Here is a 26,865-nt window from a genome sequence, read left to right as displayed (position 1 = left end):
GTTGACGGGTTCAATTACATTTAGAAAGACTTTTAATAATGGGAGCGGGACTCGCGATAGAGTGTCATAATAATTATTCTTAATTTTAAAAAAAAAATCTTAGAAAATTTATTTGATATTCTTTTCTTTAGTTTTTCATTGTTAATTATCAATCCACTCTCACAAGTCACAACCCTCTCTAAATTTGATCAAAGCTAATACTCAACCCTAATTCATCCTTTATTCAATAATGGGTTTATTTTCTTTAACCCTTATAATATTTTTTTTGTTAACAAGTATTAATTTAACAAGAAAGACAAGAAAAAAACCCACAAAATGGAACCTTTTTTCTCTCTCTCTAGGATAGGTTGATGCTAGTGGACAGTCTCTCTCTCTAGCTATCTTTCCCTTCTTTGATTGAAAAAGGAAAGGCCGGTTTTCATATACTTTTTAACTTGTTGAGTTTCATGTTAGCAGTTTAACAATGGAGTATTAGGTAGAAACAGAAGAGAGATCTTGCCTTGCTTATGGATAAAGACCTCCCTCATCATGATCACAATAACACCACCTACTCACCTCCGGCGCCACCACCAACCAAGAAGCTTGTACCCGCCGGAGCTGCCGCTGCCGGCGGCGGCGGCGGCGTGGGAGATAGATTGAAGAGAGACGAATGGAGTGAAGGAGCTGTTTCAAGTCTTCTAGAAGCTTATGAAGCAAAATGGATTCTTAGAAACAGAGCAAAACTTAAAGGACAAGATTGGGAAGATGTTGCTAAACACGTGTCATCACGTGCTAACTCCGGTAAGTCTCCTAAGACACAAACTCAGTGTAAGAACAAGATCGAGTCTATGAAGAAGAGATACCGGTCGGAATCCATAGCTGTCGATGGTTCTTCCTGGCCTCTTTATCCCCGGCTTGATCATTTGCTCCGTGGCAGCGCCCCCGTCCCCGCCCCCGCTCCGATTCTTCCTCTGCGGCTACAACCGCAGCTGGTGGTTGAACTTCCATCTCCTCCTCCTCCGGCGACTACGATCGCGTTAGATTTACATGGGTCTAACGGAATTGATAAGGCGACGACTACTAAGGTTTATTATAAATCTCTCTGTTTTATATTTCCAAGATTGGATTTTTATTTACTTTAGTTCTTATGATTCAATTTTGTGAAACTAAAAGGAGGATGGAGTGGTGGTAGGGACGAATTATGAGTCCTCCGACAAGAATCCGGTGGATACCGACAGCAGCACTCCGGCTCTTTACAGCAATGGTGATAAGGGAGGGGAAACAAAGATAAGGATAGAGACAGAAAGAAGACGAAACCACCGAAGAAGGAAATCATCTGAGGAGGAAGAAGAAGGGGAAGATGACAAAGGTGCCGCCGGCGGCGGCACCGGTGGTCGGAGAAATGGAAAGAGGAAGTGGGAGGTGGCGAAGAGTATAAGATGGCTGGCGGAGGCTGTAGTGAGAGCAGAAGAATCAAGAACAGAAGCCATGAGAGAAGTGGAGAGGATGAGGAGTGAAGCAGAGACAAAGAGAGCAGAAATGGAGTTGAAAAGAACAGAAATTATAGCCAATACTCAGCTTGAAATTGCTAGGATATTTGCAGGGGCTGGAAAAGGTAATATTGATTCTTCTTCCTTGAGAATGGGAAGAAATTGATCATCAAGATTCAAGAATTATTTAAATCTATGATCTTATAATATTGTTTAATAATCATGGATAAATAATTTTCAATAACTCATTTAACATATGAAGAGGAAGTATGATTATGTAACAAATTACAAATCACATCATAATTATTTATATATATTGAGAATTGAATGGAATTATAGATCTTGGTATTTAGTTGGGGAGGAATCATAGTAAGGATTTGAATCATAAGAACTAAAGATGAGTTTTTTTTGATGAAGATCTTCTACCTTCAAAATGTGTTTTTTTTTTTATTATTTAGAGTTAATTGATATATATTTGATTATAATCTAGTATAATTTTTAGTTCAAAACACATTTCTTTATTTTCAATTATGAAGTTTGAAGTCATTCTTTCAAGTGAACTTCTCCATACCAAACTTGGTGGGCTTCTTGATTAGCACAAAATTGGAGATGGGTAAAGGATCATGAAGCAAATAGGTTAGGTTTTCTAATTGTTCATAATACTTTTACATTGAATGTTGATTTTTTTGGTAAGAAGTTAAAAACTCGTTTTCGCAGTGGTTATAATCCGAGTGAGAATAATGGAATTTTAATAGTCCGGGTTGGGTCTAGATAGTTTCAATTTGGGTAAATAGATTGATTTGAAAATATTTTTTAGAGTTAAATATGTGTTTATTTTCAACTAAACAATGTGTATATGAATACATGTCTAATGAAGTTATATTTCATAATATTATTTAATCTAATTAACGTTTAAATAAGATATTTGATAAAAATTTAAAAAAATTATGACATTTTCTTATCAAAATTGAGTTATATATAGCTCAACAAAATATATTTTTGAATAGACTATTTTTGTGTCTTTTTCACACTGACCATAAAAAATATATAGTTATAATTCTATTAGTCTCCTTGATGTAAAAATGGTTCATGAAGCTTCAAATCTACTGTCACCACTAAATTAAATTAGTCTTCTATAATCCTATACTCTATATTATTTTCTTCTTTTCTCTTACAAAATACTAGACTTTATTTTGATTCAATTTATGTTTATTATCTGCCTTATTAAATTAAACATCTTAAATTAAACCAAATTATCATTTTAACATAAGATAAATTTTATTTAATATATTTTTATTTAAGACTTAATTACTAATTGAAGTTTGAATTTGTGATTTTTTATCCTATAAGGTTCAAATTTTAAATCACACTATAACAATTTTGAATTTTTTTCTTAACTTCAATTAACTCTCATGTAATAATATTTTTACCACATAATTATTAAATATCATATATTTATTATTTAAAACAATATATGAATCCTTCTTTATTAAAATTTGAACTTAAAGTGAAACAATTCAAAATAAGTGTCTATTTGTACCCAAATAGTAACTTAATCTCTATTTAAATGATTTTTTTTATACGAAAGAGAATCATCAGAATTAAGAATTAATGCACTCCCTTTTAACTCAAAACTCCTTTGGTTTTATTGAAATCGAATTTGTGACATTTTCTTCTTCGAATTCGTGATATTTTCATCTTCTAAACCGACTTTTATAACCGAACTATCCGATGGAGGAACTGAAGAACAGAACAGAGCTTTCAGTAACTGTAAGAGATTGATTAATCTACCATTAATGGATAATCAAGATTGAGAAAAAAAACATTAATTTGTTTTTTAATTACACTGTCGTATATGAAGAAGAAGAAGAAGAAGGTACAATGTAGGTTATAGCTGGGTCAGATGGAGACATTGCGAAGACAATAAGGAACGCCATTATTAACCCTACCGGAAAGAACAGAAGCATTGTCGGCGGCGGAGATAACGGCGGCAGCATCGGCGGCAAGAACAGTAACGACGCCGCAACCGCCGCTAAGAACAACCCACATCTCATACTCATTAACTTCATCTTTCTTTTTTCTCTCTCTATATCTGTTTTGTAGAGGGAAGACAACTTAGTTTTGACAAAATTGAGAACTAAAAGGTGTATTTATAATTGAAAATTGATTTTATTTTTTATATGTTTAATATAATTATTTATTAAAGGTTGTTTGATGTTGAGTTACTAAATTTTTATTGGGTTAAAAAAAATTATTGAATAAACTCCACTAGTTGTCAGTGATAAAATTCAGTTTAAGAGATCAAGTATTTGATCCATCTAGAAGCGATTTGAATAAAAGCGGAAAGACATGACGGTAGGATGACACCGGTTTAGTTTGGTTTGAGTTTCTTCTGATTTTTGGAATTTAGTCAGGGAACGTTTTCAAATTCGAGAATGATGGTTGGACCTTCTTAATGTGTCGCCTCAAGCTGGGTCATTCCGTCACCCGTCACGACCATGTTAGGCCACTATTCTACCATTGAAAGTTAATAGGGCAAAAAATTGAATCATGCGTTGCCGGCAAAAAGGTCGTGTGATCCGTCGAGCTATCATGAATCATCAGAGCGACGGGCAAAGCCCGCGTCGACCTTTTATCTAATAAATTCAGCATTCCAAAAGTCGGAATTTATTGTTAATAAGTTAGTTTTCCTTAATTAAAAAATTATATAATAATAATATTTAATTAAGATAAAAATGTTACTTTTAGTTCTCATTTATTCGGTTTTGATCTTCATCGCCCACATTGGTTGGGTCATGGGTGTTAATATGGCATAACAAATTTATTCTTTCTATAAATGAATTTTGTTTATTAAAATTTATAAAATTAAAATGATAATATTTTGATATTTTACTTAATAAATTTAATGACTGAATTATTAAAAATAAATAAAATCGGATAAGATTGTTTTTGATAAAAAAACCCAAAATCCCACCATCAAGTATTGTCTTTAAATAGTTTAGGTTAAGTGATCTTGATTTTGTTCAATTATTGTAGTGCTATATAATTTTTTTTTAGAACTAGCATTATCCATGGTCTAATTTTGAGTAAATCTAAATATTAAATTGTTTGATATTTGCATAATTAATGATAAAATAAAAGTATTTGAATGTTGTAATATATAAGTATTGAACTATATATCATCATATATTTTATTATAGTTAGTTTAATCAATATTTATTAAATTCCTTTCTTTTTTAATCAAAGCAAATAAAGATATTTTAGTCAAGTTTTAAGAATACATTTTATTTATTTATTTTTATTTAAAAAATTAGCACCCTCTCTACTTTAACTTATGTTGTTTGTAAAAAAAAAAGCAAGATAAGAAACCACATTCTTATTCTTTAAATTACCATATTTGTTAAAATCTTCATGAATAATTTAACTCAATTTTAGAAAAGAAAAAGTTAAAGACAAATTAAGAGAATTAATTTTAAGCAACTTGGTGCATAAAAGCTGTGTGAGGAAGAGATAAGAATCGTAATAATATCTTTACTCAAATCATTAGAACCATTGCATATAGTCTAAAATAAAAAAGACTACTTTGTACCTATAATATTATTATTATTATTATTACAAAACATGCACTTAACACTGAAATAATCACACTCTCATGACCGATTGATGGAAATGTTGTCACTACATGATCTTCCCCACTTAGCTCCAATTGTAATACATACCTATTTGGAAACACTTTTTTATTATTATTTTAATTTATGTATGGTAATTGAGTTATGTTTTAAAATATTATTAAAAATATTATTTTATTTAAATTCATGTTATTTATTTTTTATAAAATTACTTCATTTGAATTATTATAATCCTCCCAATTAAGAAAAAATTAATGGTAGAAGTGGTTCGCCTAAATTATAAATTATTTAAAAAAAATATATTGTTCAATAATTAGTTATTGTCTATTCAATAATTAACTTGTTCAAAATTTATCCCTAAAATTAAAATTTATCACTTGAAAAAAAGAGGAAGACTCTTCAATTCAATTTAAAGGTTCGTTCGTATTTAGTTATTTAAAATCTAAGAGAGATAAAAAAAAAATTAATGGTGTGTGATAATTTTAATAAAGTAATAAATTTTGGTAAAAATATTTAAAAGATATTGATATATAAACAATAAAAAGTAATAATTTAAAATAAAAAATATTTTAATATTTTAATTAATGAATTTAGTGATATATTAAATGAGAGAACAGTTAAATGATATTTAATTTGTCTTTGTTAATTAATTATGATCTTTCACCTGATACAAATACTAAGAAATTGGTTTTGATTAATGAATTTATCATGCTAAATTATAATGATGGTTTTGATGGTTAATCATGCTAAACCATCCCTAAAATACTAAGAAATTGGTTTTGATTAATGAATTTATCATGCTAGTTTGATCTTTGTTTTTTTTTTACTAGTTTATTTTTTTTTCTTCTGAAAAACCAGTTTGATTAAATTTTAAAAACAATAGTTTTTTTTAGTATTGAATGATAAAAATATTCTTAATTTTTTCCTATCTATTTTGAAAATTAATTAAATAATTTTAATATTTGATTGAAAAAAATAGTGATTAGAATATAAAGTGATAGTTGCATTTTAGAATAAAATTCGGGTAAAACCCAATAACCACACGACAATACCTCAGTGATCTTTCATAATAATCACATATTAAATTTTTGCTTCTTTTTTGACATTTTTTGACATTTTTTTAACTTGAGCTATCATATTTGGCTGACATTGTTTAATTTTATTAGTGAGACTAATTAAGCCATGATTAAAGTGTCTTAATTAGGTTTTTGATTGTTGTAAGAATGAATGTATTAATTAATTTTTGAAGCTCCAATTACAAGTCAATAAAAATATAAGGAAAAATAAAACAAAACAACTTGTCAATAAGAGAATCTACCTTGAAACTCTCCACAATAATACTTTTGAATCATACAAATATTGGAAGAGAGAGAATATAAATTAATGTTCCAAATACAATGAACCATAAGAACTTGGAATTTAATAATGGCATCTCTTATTATATGGTTTAGCCATTTTAGGTAAGCAGTGTTAGCAAGTGTCAAGGGAGAAAAAGATTCACGTACTTATCAAGTTTGATTTTATTTGTCTTTAATAAGAATTAACCAGTAACAAATTCATAGCGAAAGATAGACTTGGGAGTTTTTTTTAACCTAAGTTCATAAATGTAACTTGGGTCTGGTTCGGTTTGATTATTTAAATAACTCAACACACTCAAACATCTTTTCATTTCCCCTCTAATGTATTATATTATTTAATTCATTACCTAAAATACCAAAATATTCTTTATTTTTAATTATTATTTATTATTTTATTATTATATATTAATACCCTTTAAATAATTTACCAAAAATATTATCACTTCTTCAAAATCATCACCGATCATTATTTATTTTCCCCCTCTAAGTTACTATAATAACTCAATCCGAACAAGGCTTTGTAGATGATTCGGTGAAAAAAAGGATGAGAGAGTGAAAACAATAATATTTAATTATGATTTAAAATTAAAAAAAAATCAATTTAACAAAGACTTTAATTAGTTCTATTGATTCTCATTTAAAACATAATTTAAGTAAGTAAAGATGTTATATGGGTCACACATTAATTTTTGTTTTTTGTTTTTAATACTTTATTTATATTTTGATAAATTTGTGATCATAACTCTTGTTATAACTTAACTTATACTTTATTTTGTTTTTTCACCTAAATGTGTCTTCAATCTTCATGTGTTATAATGGAATTGTGGACATTCAACGTGTAAAAAAAAATGCCAATGATTTATGACAAGTCATTAACACTATCAATGTTGTCTTTGTCTTGTATTGTTTTCTTTTATATTTTGAACAAATGTTATTTGATTAAAAAACGATAGAAACAAATGAAAACAATAAAAACGACATCATAGAAAACAAGACATCGAAAACACAACAAAAAATAATGTTCATTCAACTAAAAATCATTATATGAGTACATAAATTATTATAAAGAGTTCTTCTATTCCTTATTGCCAAATATTATACCCGAAAAAATAACAAGAATAAAAAATCATTTCTTATCATTAGGCAATTACTTCATGGAGTATGATTTTATACTTAGACTAGCATATATATTTTATTCTCTAAGTCCTAGCTAGTTTAATTAAGTATTATTAACACGAGTTACAAAGTATTAGAATTGAATTTCACATAATTCTTTAATAAACTAAATATAAGACTAAAGATCGTATCAGAACAATATCAATTATAAATATATAAAAATATATGTCATATTTTGATGCAGTGAATTTGGACGTTAGAATATTAATATTGTTTTTTAAGGAAGATTATGTGTACTTCCGTTTACATTAGCCATACAGTTTCGATGTTGATTTTCTCTACACCATACCATTCTTGGAAGTGGAACTACACAATTGGTTAAGGGATTGCATTTTCAAATAAATATATATATATATATATATATATATATATATATATATATATATATATATATATATATATATATATATATATATATATATTTATTTATTACTGATTAGACTAATATATATATATATATATATATGAGAATATATATATACAAATTATTATTATTTTTAAATCGTTGTTTTTTATTCGAATTGATTTGTTCAGGGAAATTTTTCTATAGTTGGACTAATAATTGATCAGTAAGATGTCCGAAACACTAAAGAACACAATTAAATATATAAAATCACTAATATATTTATTTATTATTTATATTTGATACGAAATTTAAGGTTATTTTATTTTTATAATAATATGAATTTTCAATATATATTATTAAAAAAATCGCTTATATAATTTTTTTTATAAAGAATATGGTATAATCGGTGTCTTGCGGAAATTTTTCAAAACCAAACTAGACAGGAATAGTAGTAAAAAAATTTCCAAAATAAAACGGGACGAGAATAGTATTAATAAAAATTTCCGAAGTAAAAGAGGACCCAAATGATAAAAAATTCTCAAGCCCCTATTAATATTCATATCTCTCACCTTATAGGCTACATTTTAACTTAAAACGTGTGTATAATAAATATTGAATTTTTAATAATAACTTTAGTCACTTCAACTATCCTAACGAGTTATATATACACAAATTATGACATAAAAATTTATGTTAAACTAATTACATATTTTTATTAAAATTTTAAAATGTGTTTAATGTTTAATAAATAATATAAAAGTCTATTCTTATTATTAAGTAAGATAGTAGGGGACAAAAACATTGTTACATATGGCTGAAACCAGATTTGGAGCTAATTTGAATTTGAAAAAATATATATATAAAATTATTTAGTTTTCTTTTAAAACAAACTCAACATTGGATCCATATGTTTCCAAATAAAACTAATCATCAAAATTGACATGTGGCAACCCAACAAGTGATTCCAAATGGACCAAAAAATTGGCCATAAATTTATAGTAAGAAATTTTATAACAGTATACATTAAGTAACTATAACAAAATATATTAGCAATAAAGAATCTAGACTAATGTAAATTAAATATATGGTAGAAAGAAAATTTGGAAACATTACATTAATATAACAAAATGATGATAATGTGATTATTCTTATTATGTACTCCTATCAATTACCTTGTAAATAAAAAAGAAAGACCTTGAATCAAATCTAGCTCTCGTCTATTGCAATATCAGCAGGGTCACCAATCCATGGTTTCCCTTCTCTCCATTGAAATTTAATCCTTAACCTTCCATTAGCATCAACTCCCACAACTACACCTTTGCTCGAGTGAGTTTCCATTCCCCATCCCCATCTTGGCATCACCAATCCATCTCTGATTTTCGCCTTGTCTCCGACTCTAAAAGGACGTATTCTCTCCATTTCGAATGATTTGCATAGCCATAGCCTCTCGAGAAAGCAAAACGCAACCCAAAGGTCCCCGTTTTCTATCCTATGTACCACACCAATGCTCGAGTGAGTAACATCTCCCCATTGATGTGTCAATGTGGGCACCTTGGAGCTAACCTTAACCCAATCACCGATTTTTATTTCTATTTCCTCGACTCGTTCCACTTCGGATGGATCTAACATCCAAGGTTTTGTGCTTGCGGGTGTGTGTATTCTCAGCTTTCCATCTGCATCGATCGCGCAAATTGTACCGAGGCTATCGTGGGTCTGTGATGACCAACCGAACCTAGGTTGTTTAATCGAGACTCTAACCCTAATCTTTTGACCTAACGCGAGTTTATCGACTTTTTCTAGATATAGAGATGGACCTATCCAACATTCTTGCTCACCACAAAACCCTACACGTACATCACGTCCGTCACACACGTCTCCCTCGTAGATGTTTCCTTGAACGACACCGATTCTCCCCAGGACAACTGACCTCCAACTGCCGACATCATTTATCATTCTAACCCAATCTCCGACATCAAACGTTTGATCTAGCTCGAAGTCAGCAGGGTCTCCCCTCCACAGCCCCGGGAGGCCGAGAAATGCGACTCTCGTTTCTGCATCGGCGTTGATACTTGTGATGATGCCTCGAGAATCGTTGCGGGCTCCCCTCCATCCCCACCTTGGCTCGACCATTCCTGTCCGAAAACGAACGTGTTGACCTATTTTAAGGCTCGGGACCTTTTCAATGTCGGTGTAATGAGTGATCCACTTCCCTTTGCGGAAACAACATGCGAGTTCTACATAACCAGTGTCTTGTACACTATGTACAACCGCTATACCTTCTTTTCCGAAATTGTTCCAATCGTAACTCGGCCTATTTCCAATGAAAGGTTTGGATCGCACCCAATCACCAACTTCGAATCCGGATAACCGTTCAACATCACCGGGTGATACCTTCCACAAGTTAGTTCTTCCGATAACCTTAGCCTACATATCAATTAAGCAAAAGATTAGATATGATTTTGATTCATTTATTTATTTTAAATGGTCCAATCATGAAGATTCAAACTCGTAATCTACACATAATTGTGTGCTCTCCTATTCAGCTAAATGAGTCTTTAGATATGATTTAGAATTATAAAGAAGAAAAAGAATATGCTTACGTTTAGAGCTCCATCCATATCAATCCTAGATATCTTTCCAACGGTGGCATGACTTTCATTTGACCAACCTAGTCGCGGTTGGGTAATCGACGACAGGACATGAATTTCCTGTCCAGCTTCAAAAGGAGGAACTTTCTCTACGTCCGTAACTGAGCAACAAAAAAGCTTGCTTCTAAAGCAAAACGCAACGCCCATGTCACCGTCGTCTTCCAAACTATGAATTATCCCAATGCTGCTCCTCGTGATATCCTCCCAACCGTATTTCGGAGAAGTCACAGAAGCTTTTACTCTCACCCAATCACCCACCTGCTTATTACGTTGTTCAAAACATGAACGTAGAAAGAAATTATTCGTCAATGCACAATAGTTAGTAGAGGGCCGTTCTAGCTCTCTTAATACCTAGTGATAAAAACATAAACTAAAAAAATTACCTTAAAATCATCGACTTTCTCCATGTCAGAAGGATCGGCTTGCCATGGAATAGGTCGGTTTGGTATGTCGAGTATTAAGAGACCGTCGCTCTCTATCTCGCTTATTTTCCCTACACTATGGTGCGTTTCACCGCCCCAAGCATACCTCGGTTCAGCAACAGAACGTCTTACACAAACCCGTTCGCCTATCTGTTGTTCACCAACAAAAGGACATTGAGATTTTGAAAACCAAAATAATTTGTTTTTTTAGAAATATAATGCTTACTTTAAATGGGACAACTGGCTCAACCTCCTCCGGTTCACAATGCCATGGATTTGGAAGGTAACTTAAATCAAGAAGAAGACTGCTGTCGGGTCTAATACAATACACTATACCGATGCTACCTGGTGTTACAGAACCCAATCCGTGTTTAGCTGTAGTAAGAGTTGGGCGAATTCGTACCCAATCCCCGATCTTAAATTCTTCAACCCTTTCCATTTCTGCAGGATCAGCCTTCCAACCTCTCGATGCTCCCGGAAATCCAACACGAAGAATCCCATCATCATCAACACATAGAACTGTCCCAATGCTATCGCGTGATTGGCCACGTAAACCGAACCTGATGATAAAATTAAATAAATAAATGGTGATTTTATCAAAATAATCTCTCTCAAAAGAGGAAACTGTTGCCATAACTTCCACTTGAATCAAAGTGTTTTCGGAGCTTGTTTGATATTGGGTTATTTGGGTTAATTCATCAACTAAAATATCAGTATTTTATTTTTTTTAAATATAAATTTTATATACAGGAGAACATTTTAATAATTTAACCCAAATAATCCTAAAACACTATTTTTTCATCAAACAAGATTTTGATTTTCTTAACCTTCAAATAAAACAAAAGATCACACATCTTACGAGCTCTAAGGAATTGAACATGAGATCTCAACCTCTTAGTTCAAGACTTTTATCACTTGAGATAACCCTGGATCAGGGATAAAAACAATTTATAGTAGTTAAGATCGAAACCTGGGCTCATTGACGTCTGTTTTAAGTTTTACATGCTGCCCTCTGTCAAGAGGAATTACTTTAATAATCTCCTTTGCTAATACACGAGCTTCGCCGGTGCAAAACGATACCAATAGTTCGTCTTTTTCTGGAACGTTTTGCACAAACCCAATACTGTTGTTGTTTGCAGCTTGCCACCCATAAGTTGGGGTTATTACACTTCTTTTAAATTTGACCCAATCCCCTACTTGATAACTGAAGACATTTTTGGATAAAAAAAAGTATAAAACAATATGGAGTTGTAATAATTTAAAGAAATGAGAAATGTTGTCTCTCTTACATTGTAGGAGATAAGTAAAAGCTTTTATTCACCAGAGCTTCCATTAAATCTTCAGAAATCCATTCACGTGGAAGAGCTTCGAGGAAATCATGAAGCGTTTTACCACTGTTAACCATCAAAATTTAATATGATGAGACCAAAAGACAAAACAGATGCCTCATTTGGAAGGAAATCAAAGGAAAGGGAATTATCTTGCCTGTGATTCCTAGATTCAACAGCAGCATCTGGGTAATTGAGCATAACGATAATCCATCCAAGATTTTCGCGTATCATTTGTGCAGATTCAGCTGCTATATGGAAAGCATTGTTTCCTTCATCATCCTGTCATAACAAGCAAGAACGAGAGAAATTCTCATATTTTCTTCTCTTAGCAATTCAATTGGATGTAAGAATCAATTTTCCCGTTTCATAGTAATTTGTATTGGGAGTTTTTTAAACGTGTATTCAGATACAGAAACAAAAATAAATTTCTAAATATTTCTCTCACTGTATTTAGTTTTTAAACGTTTCTGTATTCCAATTAAGATATAGAAACAAAAGTAAAATGTATTTCCAAAAGGGGTATATGTCCTCAGCTATTTCCATTAATAATGCACCAATATGAAGGAAAATTACAAATGTAGGTATTGGCATACCTGCAAATTACAATCTGCTCCAGCAGACAAAAGCAATCCAATGCATGAACTTGAACCTCTTGCCAAAGCCATATGAAGAGGTATTCTATTGTTCACATTCCTAATGTTCACATCAACTCCAGCATCGAGAATAATCTACTCGACATGTGAACAAAAACATTATATTCAATAAGTCAACTTATATAGGACAAGAGTGCAAACTTACAATCGTGGGATTTACAGATGGAATAACTGAGATCTTTTTATACATTTCTCAAAATAAGTTACACCTATTTATATACAAATATTGAAGATAACTATCCTTCAATTAGGATCAACTATGATACCGACAGCTCATTTAACCCTGTGGTAGAGCGTAAGGCTCATGGTAATGAGTTTGAGCCTTCACATACCTTAAATATCTCACCTAATAGATACTCATATATATATACATATATGAATAAAATAAAATTAAGCATCTGCTGAGACTATGCTAAACACTCCAGTATAATTATTCGGTCCTAAAAGAGATGACCCAAATAGTTGGCTTGTCCTTGTTTTCTTCCGGATGAATGTGCAAATATCAATCTAACTGTTTTTCTCTTCTAATAAACTGAAATAAATGGCAAAAAAAACAAAGCACTTAACAGTTGGATACCTTCTAGCAGCACCACATCGACATGTTGCACCTAGTCAAAGAAACTAATGGATGATGGTTGATTTTGAAAATGGAGATAAAGATATTTATTTTATTTTGCTATATTTCTCATAATAAGTTACTTAATATTTCCCTCAATTAGGATCAACTAAGAACCTTAAATCTCTCACCTAATTTATTCGAACATATATCTAGGAATAAAATTAATTTAAGCATATAAAGCCTAGATTTTAAAAAAAATCAAAAAATGGTAAAATTTTATGTTATTCCAATCTGCAAACTCGATCATCTAGACTAAATTTGATGAAAAGAATTATAATCGTCACTTTACCTTAACCAACAGAGCATCACCAGCCATAACAGCAGCATGCAGTGCGGTTCGACCATTCTGAGGATCCTGAGCATAAGGATCTGCTCCAGCAGAAAGCAATAATTGCACCAGCTCTCGCCCCTCTATACAAAAGTTAGTTTAGAGTTTAAAGACATGACTTATTTCATCATACATAAACCAGACATAAAAAATTCCATCTTTACCAGCCTCGTGATCCTTTTTCAAAGAAGCTGCCAAGCATAGTGCACTGCCCATAGGACTTGGTATATCAACTGCTTCAGCGATCTCATCCTTGGATGCTAACTCAATCCACCTTCTCACAACATCGATGTTCCATGTTGCCACACATAAGTGCAAAGGTCTGCATATTAAAGTGTCCAAAGGAATCAATATTAAATGCTACTAATTTTAATATGATGGAGAAAGGATGGACACAAGTAAAATGGCACGACATGTCACTAGAATTATTACATTAGACCGCTACTTGTAAGTGACTGTGTATCACAAGAAAGAAAGAAAATAACAAGGAAAGCAAAATTTATAAGACCAGAATACTTCAGAATTGTGATTATGTAGCATCCAGTTATTATGATTATTCGTGTATTTTCTCCAGTTTCTACTCTGTAATCGTAACATGTTAGAACTTATTTCCACATTTGTCATTAATCCATTTACTGATGTCTTCCATCACCCACTCCTTTTGTAACTCATGACTATAAAGGTCATGACTTGTGTTCACACCAGACTATTTTTCCCATAGTAACTTGTGATTTTCAGGTGGAATATAGTGTTAATGAAATTCCCATTGTTCAAAAAACCAAACAAATGCAGAGTTAAACAATTTATGTTACTATGTTGCATGGGTAAGGCATTTATTTTCATTATTATGCATCTAGAGTGTCTTTGGAAGCTGACACACCACATGTAAATGGAAATCAGAGAATTGGACAAGAGGAGGAATCCTGTTTGTTTTTCAGCACAAATTCTGTGAAGAGACCAAAGATATGACATTCAGAATCATTAGGATGATACACATGGTGATGACAAAAGACCCTATACATATATACAAGTGGAGCAAGAATCAAATGTGTACACCATGTTATCCCTTTCATTCAATTATCAAGTTACTCACATTTCTTTAGTAAAATTTATTCACTTCATCAGATGTAATTTTGAGTTGATTTGGATTTAATCTTTCCTCTTTTTGCTATGTTTGTTATTTTTTTGCATTTCTATTTTTTGTTTGTTAAAAAGTAAATGTTCGATATATTTTATGTTATAAGAGTTCACATTTTTTCATTACGAATTCTCGTAAGAACAAAATCTATTTTGTGTGTTGCAATGTTCAAATTAAAAACTAGAATAAATACAGGAACAATCAGTTTAACTAGCTTTTATGCTCAATTTTGGCCACTAATGTTTCCTACAAAAGTGGTCAAAATTGAGAATTGGGGATGGATACTAGGGTGTGGTTGATAAAACTAAACATTAAGTACTGATTGTTGAATACTAAATTTTAAATGTGACAAGTGTCTCAAAACTAAATGCTAAGTAAATTAAATGAAAATGTTTGAATTTTAAGAACTTGATATGCAAGTTGATTTGATTAAATGTTAAAATTAATGTCGAAAAAGTTCTAAAAACTATTTTACCCTTATTGTGACATAAGTTAATTAATTTTTTAAGGGTTAAAGTTGTCTTTAATATACTCAGATTATACTACCGAGTGAAGTCATTCATTACTTACCGAATTAAGCTAGGAATTCTAGCTAAATTTGGAATGAAATTAAATAGTTAAGTGATTTTAAATAACCGGACTTATTTCAAATTAGTACTTAATTTAATAGATGAAGTGATAAATTATGTTATCGAACACAACCACTCAATTAAATTTAATGCCTTGTGCTAAATAGGCAAGTATGAGAGATCGACTTGTTTACGTCTTTCTTATTTTTTATTCTTTCCTTGATCTGTTTGACTTGTTTTTTTTTTCATTTTCAGTTACACAGATTAAGCTTTTTCTTTATGTTTGCAATACGTCGGCCTGTTTGGTATATATTTTTGTTATACATGCGAAGGGACTTTTCATTTATTAAAATAGGCTCCAGCCTTACCCAAGAAAATAAAAAGAACAAGATACTGATCCAAAACATTGATCCACTGGAAGATCATAAGAACATGCATATCACCAATGATAAAAAATATAAAAATAAAAGCATTTCAAACTATTGTTCCTACTTTTTTGTTTTGTTTTTTCTTAAGCCTGAAGGAAGCTAGCATGACCCACCCCCACACTTTAATCAGGGCGTTTAGTAAGAATCATTTCTTAGACAAGACTTTTTCCACTTGAGTTGTCCTGTCCTGATGGATTCTCACTAAGAAGACCTTGATTGAAGTGGGAGATCTTGTTAGCTTCTTCAAATAATACATCCTGGTTTTAAAAAAGAGTAGGAATAATAGCCTGAAATAGATGAACTTTTTTACTACGAAGGAACCAGAGAAAAAAACAATGTTGCACTTACGTCAATTGTTTCGAATTCAAGATGGACATTGATCTACAGCCTCCACATTCCAGTATGACAAGAGCACATTCTGTATATTTCTTAGAAACAGCTCTATGTAATACAGATCCACCTTCATCATCAACCGCATTAGGATCAGCTCCAGCTAAAAGTAACTCCTGCCCATAAAAACAATCATGTCAATCATTGAGATTTTTGTCCAACTTTCAATTCGATCCAAATTTTACTTACGCGCATACAATCTGGTTGACCATGATAAGCACAAACATGAGCAACTGAAGGTCCAAATCCATCTCTCAGCATAGACCTGACATTAGCACGTCGTCTGATAAGAGCACGGACACATTCTGGTGAGCCAGACGCAAGTGCAAATACAAGTGGAGGATCTCCATCCTTGTCAACTATATCCACATTTGCTTCATCATACTCCAAAATCGTCTCAACAAGTTCTGCACTGCCTCGCCTGCATGCAAGATGAAGAGCTGTCTGGCCATCTGCATTTTGAGCTTCTAGAAGCAAACGAAACGAGACACCTCCATCTTCTGCTGCACCCTTTTCTAGAAATTCTCTACACAAATAACTGTATGTTTTAGCCTAGAACAGTAACAAGTCTGAGAAACTTAAAATGAAGATAACTGAGGGAAGAGAGAGCGAGACATGGAGAACAAAGGAGAGACTTAGATCGAATATAGGTCGAGAGGTAGAGAATACACGACTCCAATGAAACATGAACTAACAACTTACTGCCAGGTCATTAAAGTAAAAGAGAATCTAATATATCCTTCTAGCCAGAATCTTGAAAGATATAGTGTGGGCCATAGTCATTTTCACTTAAACCAGGAAGACACACCAAATTATCCATGTGACAATATGGTTGGATGACAACCCTTAAAAAATGTCCTTTTTTGGGTGGTGCGTGTTACATGAAGGGATTCTTTCAGATGACCGCTGTAAAAGGAAATGAGCCATTATTGTAAGCATGTGCCACTTTTGTATGGAGGAGGAGTCAGCCACGCATATTCTACTTCATTGTGCATTCATGAGGAAAGGTATGGGAAACTTGAATTGGAATATGCAAAGACCTTAGACTCAGCAAGAAATGGTATCATATTCCTATTATCTTCTTGTGGATAATTTGGATTGAACGAAACAGGAGAGCATTCACTAATAAGGCCATGAATACATTCACATATAAGGCCATATTCCTGACTTGACGGAAATCAAAAGTGGAACTTCTACAGGGGATATTGTGGACCTGATTGAGGAACTGGGACCAAAATAGCTCTTTAGTTTAATTTAATTTATTCTTCTTTTCTCCTTTTCCTTTCCCTCTCCCTCTTCTTGATTAAATCTTGTTATTACAAAGGGAATGTCTTTGTAGAATCAGGTTCAGTTAGGTAGCTTTGAGAGTTCTTTAATCTGTTAGAGACATTTTTTATCATTCATCGCTAAAATTGCTCTAATGGGTTTTTCTCTTAAAAATATATCCTACAAGCCAATTGGCCTGGAGGTTGTTATTACAGCTGCTAGGGTTGATCCTCATCAGTTGTAGGTCTTCATGTGTACCTCTGGTTTACTCGTGACAAGACCATCAAAACTAAAAAAAAATTACCCAAATGAAACAACAATGTGAACTGACCTGACTCCATTTATATTACCCTCTGATACAAGCTGATGAAGATGGTTTGGATCTTGTCGAGAAACAACCGTGTGCGAAAGAGGAGAAAGTTGTCGGAGAGTTGTCGTGAGTTTGGCTACCTCACTGCATTTTAAGAAAAACAAAAAAAGATTATAGATCAGAACTCTGTTGATCGCGAAAGAAACTTAGACAAAAATCTTACTTATCAGGGCTTGCAGGAGGGCTACGGGGAATCTCTTGCAAATGACGAAGGAATATCGCGAGCATTGCATTAAAAGTTGGTCGTTTAGACGGCTTAAACTGTAAACACTCGCCAATCATCTTCCAAATCTCCCTAGGTATTCCAACTCCCACAACACTAGTGTATTGAGGCGGCTGTCTCTTTGCCTTCACAACAAATTTGTAGATTTCTTCCTCGTTTAAACCCATCCACCTGCAATAATGAAAGATAATGAAAAAAAGGAAAGAAAATAAACGGAAAAAAAATGCAACACTTACGGCATTGAGCCAGTGCACATCTCAACCAATGTACAACCGAAGCTCCAAGAATCGGATTCTGTAGAAATTCCGATAGCATCATCCCAAAAAAGTTTCAATGATTTCTTCTCCTGCTCCCATGCTTCTGGAGCTGTATAGTTTGCACTCAACATTGTACATTCCATACATGAATGGATTCTCGAGGAATCATTCTCAAGTTGAGCTTTCCCACAGTTTGGTTTTTTGAAAATGGCTGGAAGTCCATAATCTGAAACAACTGCTTGCCCATTTGCATCCAAAAGAAGATTTGATGGTTTCAAATTCATGCAAACGATACCTGCTGCATGAAGCTCAGTAACCCCTCTAGCTATATCTGCCCCATATCTGCATTCAATTCATTGGATCATATCTTTCAATAAGAATCTATCAAAATGAAAACGAACAAAGAAACAAAGTGAGAAATCTGGTTAAAAAACCTCAGAATTTGCTCAAGTGTTAGCCGACCTTCATTCCTTTTCATCTCAGTCAAGACGGAACCATAACATTTATCCATGATAAGAGAAAGACCACTTTCCCTACTCATAATCCCATGGAATGTGCAGACATTTCTACACCACATTGACGCTCGTCGTAAAGTCTCTAATTGGGTCTGCATCCAGACCATATCCGCGTCTTCCCCAATTGCCACTTTCTTCACCGCCATTTGATGGCGGCAAAGACCGGACCTTCCAGACAGAACTCCAGACCACATCTCCACACCAGGTCTAGTACCCTCCCCAATTTTTTTAATCAGCTTCAAGTCACTATGAGTGGAGAGATCGATCACTGATCCACCTCCATCGCAACCAGAGCTTGAACCATTAGACTGTCGACTGCTCTGTCCTATCACATCATCATCCCGTTCCCCATCTTCCTCGTCATCGGTTAAATCGCAGTCTAAGACATGAGATGTTTTCAATAAAGAATGAATTAGGGCTAGTATCGCATAGTTCTTCCTAAGGGCTTGAACAGAGTTGCCAACTATAGAAACATGCCGGCAACGCGGACACGACAAGGTAGTGTCTGGCGAAGCGGAAAACATTTTAGAAAGACAATCCTTGCAAAACCCATGACCGCATTGGAGAAGTAAAGGGCTGCGTTCGTCTTCGTTATATCTTGTCTGGCAAACCGAGCAACTGGGTACCTTCATTCTTGTTCTTATTCTTCTTCTTCTTCTTCACTATGTCAAACGCTGCTCGATCAAGAATTACAATCAGAGAAATAGGGTAGCTCTAGACGGATATGAAAGCAAACTGAGAAGGAAAGGAGCGGAAAATGGCAGATCCATGAAGTAGAAATATGGGTTATTGAATTGAGCAAACTATGATCAGATTCTGGAAGAGAAAAGAGAGAAGATTCAGAGGATTACGAGCTAAAACTGAAGCTCAATCAGCAGTCAGTCCCCTTTTCTTTGGACTCGGTCGGTTAACCTTTCTTTGCACAGACCTGCTGCGACTGCGATACTAACATTTTGTATTCTTTTCCAAGTAAAAATCAAATCTTTTCAAAACCACTTCACTTCACTTCCAATACAATTTTTTTTTTTATTTTGCATTCAATTTATAACTTTATATTTATGGGAATTTTATATTAAATAAAATTCAAATTAAATGCCTAAATATCACACAAAAATAAGTATGAATTTGAGAGAAGAATTGGTACAAAAACATTATGACATTTTTTTATAAGGTTTCTATCTACTATAAACAATTTCTCACACAAATTTTGGAGTTGGGTATGGAATTGGAAGAAAAAATGTTACTAAATTTGTTTGGAAAATATTTTTGTTTGATTGTTAATATCTAGTCTATATTTTAAATATTAATTTAAATTAAAAAAAACATAACTTAATTATACATATACTTTTTTGAATTTTCTTTCAAACTAGATTCAATTTAAACAAATATTTTTAAATGGTACTTTTAAAAATCATAAGAGAGCCCAAACTGAAAGTCACATATCTAAATTAAGAATATCTAAATTAAGAAGGTAAGTCAAAAACTTTAGTAAAAAGATAACTTTTGAACCGTGTTCTTAAAGCTAAAAACATTAACTTTAGTGTAATGTTAAGAAAAAACCGTTATTATCGTCCTTTTTGAATTTAGAAAATGAATAACACTTTTCACAGATATAATCCATTTTAAGTTATAATCACTATTAAGATGTTTAAGAGATAATCAAGTTGGTAATTTATTTTATGAATTGTGTTAGGAGAACTTATTAGTACTGGTTAATATATCAAATTGATGCTTTTTAAATTTAACAAAATATGCTTGGTATTAATTGACTTTTGTTCATGTTCTTCTACATTTTGTATTTTTTGTTTTTGTTTTCAAAGAAAGCATATTTCTCTTTATGGAGGGATGCTTTTTATTTTCCTCACAATTGGTCTCTTTCAATTGCAAATTTGACAAGGAAATAAAGGGGTTTGAGAAAGAGATTCTTTAGCTTGGCAATGGTCCATGGCAACTGGTTTCCTTCTTCCTTTATTGATATTTGTTCTCAGATTCTTCTTCTTGCTTGGTCTAATCTTGGTGTGTGATGCAGACATTGCCACCTTCTAAGTCTTGCTCATGCTTATGCTTTTTCATGTTACCTTTACTTTCAACTTACATTAAAATTTCTTTTTGCTTCTTAGACATTAAGAAATGGCTAAAATTTTAAATTATTTATACACTTGCAGCTATGACTGAAAATAATTGAACCCGTTTAAAAGGACTGAAAAGGTTTTTGACGAAAGTCGAGGAAGCAAAACAACCAGTTCGTAATGAAAGTTCATGAATTGAAATGAGTGTCATGGCATGACCTACAATCAAAGAAACTTGCCAATTTTGTAAAATTCATTATTTTGTTCCACAACTTTTAAACTATAGTGATGGATACTAGTAGTAATCACCAATTTTGGTCTAAACCATGCACTGCAAGAGCTACAAATCATTAAAAGACCAGTCTTTTACATACTTCAATGACAAAGCTACTACATTCTCAATGAATGTGTATAAATACCATTTCCTAGACAGCTTCCTTTTTTTTCACATACATGGCAGAAAGTGAAATCCAGAACTCACAACTCATCACATCTAGTCAATTAAAAGCAATATTGGAGACATTTCTGAATGATTGTGACTACTATCAGAGTTGGCTCGTCAAAAAATGATGAAAGTGCATATATACCCTGCAGTGGAATCATGAACAAGAATTACATATATTTCAATCAATACAGAGATCAATTCTATTTTGTGTTAGATAGAGAATGGAGCTCTTGAAAATTTGAGGCCATGTCATTGCAGGTTTTGCAGACCCTCAAATTGGTAACTGAATGTAGCTTTAAAGCTTGTCTGTTTACCTGTGATGAGTCTAATTCAATCAAGAAACAATGAAACCGATATAAATATAATGGAAAGATTTTGTTATCTTTAAGTGTTAAGATCCAAGCCCATGATGCGTTGTAACCAGCTGATACACCTATGAAAGCTGATCTATAAAGTCCACCAGTAGATAAAGGAAAATACCAAAGACTGTGTTAGCAAAAAAAATGTACCAAAGGCTGGTAGGTGAACTTATCTAACTAGAACATGCAAGGCCTAATATTTGTTTTGCACTAAGCTTAGCAAGTCAATGCTTCACTTGGTGTTGACACGAATTTATTGGTTATTTATGATTACACATGTCATAATTTGTACTGGTTTGGTTTTTCTCGGAGAGATTTAGTAACTTGGAGAAGCAAGAAGTATGTTGTGATCTCAAGAAGTGGGAGTTTGAATTGAGGCCTGTTGTGGCTGCCAAAGACTGTTGGAATCTCCAATCCAAGTACTTGTGACAACCAGTCTGTTTTGAGAATGGTTAAAACCATGTTCATTGTGACTATTAAACAAACAAATAGGAGAATATCTCAAATTCCAACAACCTACTAAGGTAGTTAAAGTGACAAGAGTCGGTGCCTAAAAAACCAAATGTCATGGATTCAATTTTCACTTAGAACGCTTTAAATTGAAGCAGAGGTTATGATGGTGGGAGGTCATGCTAGCTTCTTACAATATAAAAACAAAAAAAAATCTCAATTTCCAACATATAGCCATTACCAAGAATGCAAATATCTTAGTCTTAACTAAAGCACCCGCCAAGGCAATATTTGAAAAACTTAGTTGCAAGCTTGGTGTTGGCATGTATAATCTTACAACCTAGCTTGAAGGGAGCAAAGAATATCCCAATTTTAGTTTACAATAACAAATACTTCCAATCAAAACAAAAGTACAAAACCAAAACAGCATAAAAAATTGACATAAAGAGCAACAAATCAAAAGAGCTAGTGCCCTCTTGAATCAAAGCTTCTTTAAAAGCTTGTGATTTCGATATCTTCTATTACTTCTTCTCAACGACTCTCACAGTATAAGAACCTTATAGTCTTCATCACCCTCCCAAGTCACAACCAAAGGTGATCTTAATAATGACTTTCTCATCTCTACGATTCTATCTACATGTGATGATCCCAACCCATCTTGATCACATATTTCATCGTCACCAATTTCTTCTCGTGGAGATTCCTTGTATCCACTTGTCCCTAATTCTTGCATCTTCATGGGCCTTAGTATAAACAATCGCTTTTGCAACGTTCAACAAAGGGGGATCAACAACCGCAGGTTGCTCCACGGCCCTCATTCGATGAATGTCTGTCATTGTCCACATCATCATCAACGAGGAATTGAGCAGTGTCCTCCATCTCGACTGACGTAGAGGAATGTCCCAATTTTAATCATTAGAGGAATATCCGTTTAGTGGATAAATCCCAATATAATTTGGGTAGAAAGTGTTGAGAGGATAATTATCCTTAATCCCATGATTTTAGGAACTGATATTCTATCCTAGAAACCCATTTGTATAATGTATTCAAAGTAGCATGACTGACCTATGGACTAGAATCATCACTATTCACTCTTGGAGATTAAATAGGTCAATTCTAACTCAACAGGGTAGCACAAGTGGATTTTTTTAAAATCTAAGAGATCTAATATTTGATTCTCACTAAGAACACTATGATTAATGTGGGACTTGTGTTAATCAATCTCCTCCACATAATAAACCATTATACCAAAAAAAATAGATGAAGAAAAGCCAATTCTCCATTCACTCCCTTAACTTTCTCGATACGGCCATTTAAAAGTTCATTGCAAATTGCTTGAGTAGTTCTTGATCATACTCTAATCAGTAATCAATGGTCAAAAGTTTAACATGAGAAATTAAGTATTACCTTCAATCAAAAAGTTCAAAATGTATGTAAAAAAAATAAAAAATTGCACACCTTTAACTTGGTCCAAAGATATCTTCTGGAGGATCATAAATTCTTTGATCAGGAAAAATTTCCTCAAAATCTTGCTTGACTTTGTTCCTCAATAAAGGATGAGGCAAAAGCCCCTTGAGCAATATCCTGAATGGTAATTCTTCAGGTGGATCTGGTGATTTCTTCATATCTTCATAGATATTCATGGCATCAGCAGGTGATCCATACTTCAAAAACCCACGAATAACCTCACTATAGGTTTGAGCATCTGGATATATATTATCATTTTTCATGCTTTCCCACAGTTCCATAACCTCATCCATTCTCTTGCTTCTAGCTAAGGAAATGATTAAATCCTTGTATAGATAAGCATCGGGCCTGTACCAATCTTGCTGTAAAACTCTCTTAAATATCTGATGAAAAAGAACAGAATCAGAAGACAACTTTATAATAACAAAGTGAACCAATTTATGGAAGAGGGGAAAACCTTGAGAGCCAGATTAACTTCGTCCTGGCGTTCGAGCTCTCCCAGTACAGCAATTATGTCCATCTTCAGGAGCCTGAGGACGTGGGTTTTAATGAAAGATTCGACTTTCTCATCGTCGTCTTTAAATCTCTTCAATCCTAAGATTACGAAGAGAGCTTCTTTTCCAATCAGCTTCTTTCCCTTCCAGAGCGATCCTCTCGGCCTTCCGTCGTGGTAATGGCGGATACTAGTTCCATTAGCGAATAGCGACGGTGGGTCGCGAGAGATTGAGGGTGAGAATGGGGTTCTCGAAAAGACAAATGAACTCGAAGAAAATGATGGATTTGTAGAAGTTAGTTTCCTCAAAAAGTTCCGTAAGACCTGAAATGAAACGAGCTGTGGTGCCTTCGACATGATTCAGGGAGCTTCAAACGATGGCGGACGCCCGATGGTGGTCAAGTTGAGTTAGGTTGCAGTGAGAGTAGTGTGTGTGTCAGTGCGCGGCCAGTTATGGCGGTCCGGTAGTGGACAGGGTGAGAAAGAGCTACAGTAGAGTAGTGTTGTTTGTTAGTAGGTGCGGCCGTATCGTTTTGGGATGAAAAAAAGTTAGGGCTTTAGATTGGCGGGTTGGGACTTGAAATGGGTTAAGAGTGGCTAGTTCGTCAAAAATGTTAAAATTTTGAATTTATTTTTACAATTTTAGGCTCGAATTTGTGTAAGTTTCACCAAATATATCTCGAACTTCGATTGTTCTAAGTGAGTTCGAACTATCAAAATTTAAACTATTTGAGGTTAAATGGCCAAAATCGTGTTATCTTATTTTTATTTTTAAAAAATAATTTATCACGTTTTTAAATAAAATGTTATTTAGAAACGTTTTAAACATATTTTTTTAAATTAAATATTATTTTCGTATTATTTTCGAGAATTATATATTTTAATTTGTTAAAGTTGGGTTGAATGACTACTGTATAAAGAAATATTTTATATTTATTATATATATATATAATAATGTGTAAATATAAAATTCGAGATTTGATACACGTACTCAACACATTTGGAACCTCGGATGTGGTCTACTGAGTAGCTTAGCATGTGTTTGGATGACCCATGACAATACAAGAGGGAGACCCGATGTGACTCGAGGTTCGATGTGTTTCAACTTTGATTTACATGTAAGACATCATTTAAAAAATATTACTTTAAAAAAAATTGAAAGAGCTTTTAAAAATTAATTATATAAAAATAATTAATTTTATTCAAATTTTAATAATCTGGGGATAAAATAATAATTTAATTAAAATTCGGTTTAAATTAATTAAATATAATTAATTTAAAAGATTATTTATTTGAAAATAGAGTCGCCAAATGATTTTAGATCAGTAAAAAGTACGTGCATAAACGTACTTTATGCCAGAGTTTCTATAAGGGGTTCATTTTTGGGTTATGATCGGGAAAGAGTTTTCGCGTTATGTCCTTTGCGCCCGTCAAAAGAGTGTTTTATTTCTTAAGTAAAAGTCTGACTATTGAAAGATTTATTTATAACATTTATTTCCTATAATTAGTAATACGGGGGTCCTAAATAATGATCTGTTAGATTTCGTAAATAATTGTACAAAATTATTTAAAAGAGTGTACCTACGATTACGTTGATATAAGTCTGAGTAAAAACCCTGAAAAATATCAGAAAAAGTATTAGAATTTAAAAATAAATTCCAAACGGGGCCTTAGTAAAAATATTTTGTTAGAAAATATCCCGGAAATATTTAAATATCATTTTTTGACATTTCGGGATTATTTAAAAATGTATTGGGGTTCCAAATTTACAAAAATAATTTTAGATTTTGAAAAGTGGAACCAAACAGCCTTAGGACCGGAGTTTTAGGGCTTGGGTCCATTTTAACCGATCTGGGCTCGGATGAGCTCAGTTTAAACCGAGGTGGTCTGCAACAAGGCTCGAAACACTCGGTCAAGGGACCAAAAGTCTCGGTCCTGGGGCTTAGGAGGCTCGGTACTAGGTCTGGGAGGCTCAATCCCAGGTTTAGCTTCTGTTAGAAATCTTGTCTTGAAAAATAACAGAAATATATATATAAATTATGTTACAAATAGATGAAATAAATAAAATATATGAAAAACAATATCACCGAATAAATTGTTGATTCGAGGCATGTGCTTATCACATATGGCTGTCTCCCAGGGTACAACGAATCTAGCAGTGATTCAGCACCGAAATCACTACACAACGAGCTTGATAAAGTACCTGAACTATCACTGGGTTTCAACGGAAAAATCGAACAAAGAACTTGAAGAACACTCACAAAACATGAAGAAGACTTTTGGAATTCTAGTGTGAGAAAAAATATAAGATAATGTGAAAATTTGAGATTAGAGATGAGGGGTTTTATATTGTTGAAAAGTTAAACTTTCATAAAAATAAAATCAACCATTAATCTTTGATCCAACGGCTGACCTTGATTGCCTCTTCATTGCCCTTTGTATTTTCT

General features: G+C 32.9%; 3 protein-coding genes across 3 annotated transcripts; 1 reads left to right on the top strand and 2 right to left on the bottom strand.

Annotated features, from left to right (window-relative positions):
- Positions 1-302: 302 nt before the first annotated feature.
- Positions 303-1,798, top strand: LOC124922715 (trihelix transcription factor ASIL2). The gene is made up of 2 exons (XM_047463432.1): positions 303-1,064; positions 1,153-1,798. Exons 1-2 carry the CDS (start codon positions 507-509, stop codon positions 1,633-1,635), a joined length of 1,041 nt encoding a protein of 346 aa, XP_047319388.1. The 5' UTR covers positions 303-506; the 3' UTR covers positions 1,636-1,798.
- A 7,165-nt stretch (positions 1,799-8,963) lies between these two features.
- LOC124919486 (E3 ubiquitin-protein ligase KEG) lies at positions 8,964-20,075 on the bottom strand. Its single transcript, XM_047459732.1, has 16 exons — positions 19,055-20,075; positions 18,600-18,962; positions 18,304-18,534; positions 18,102-18,224; positions 16,694-17,030; positions 16,463-16,620; positions 14,144-14,301; positions 13,941-14,062; positions 12,973-13,107; positions 12,534-12,658; positions 12,338-12,442; positions 12,019-12,252; positions 11,275-11,608; positions 11,010-11,198; positions 10,579-10,884; positions 8,964-10,402 (listed from the first exon to the last, which is right to left on the bottom strand). The coding sequence occupies exons 1-16, from the start codon at positions 19,765-19,767 to the stop codon at positions 9,185-9,187; spliced, it is 4,851 nt and encodes a 1,616-aa protein (XP_047315688.1). The 5' UTR covers positions 19,768-20,075; the 3' UTR covers positions 8,964-9,184.
- Positions 20,076-21,444: 1,369 nt separating this feature from the next.
- LOC124919485 (protein THYLAKOID ASSEMBLY 8-like, chloroplastic) lies at positions 21,445-24,952 on the bottom strand. The gene is made up of 3 exons (XM_047459731.1): positions 24,383-24,952; positions 23,917-24,308; positions 21,445-21,792 (listed from the first exon to the last, which is right to left on the bottom strand). Exons 1-2 carry the CDS (start codon positions 24,773-24,775, stop codon positions 23,919-23,921), a joined length of 783 nt encoding a protein of 260 aa, XP_047315687.1. The 5' UTR covers positions 24,776-24,952; the 3' UTR covers positions 21,445-21,792; positions 23,917-23,918.
- Positions 24,953-26,865: the final 1,913 nt, after the last annotated feature.

The sequence above is a fragment of the Impatiens glandulifera genome, chromosome 1 (assembly GCF_907164915.1).
Source record: "Impatiens glandulifera chromosome 1, dImpGla2.1, whole genome shotgun sequence".
Taxonomy (NCBI): Eukaryota; Viridiplantae; Streptophyta; class Magnoliopsida; order Ericales; family Balsaminaceae; genus Impatiens; species Impatiens glandulifera.
This window is presented reverse-complemented; position numbering and strand designations above follow the sequence as displayed.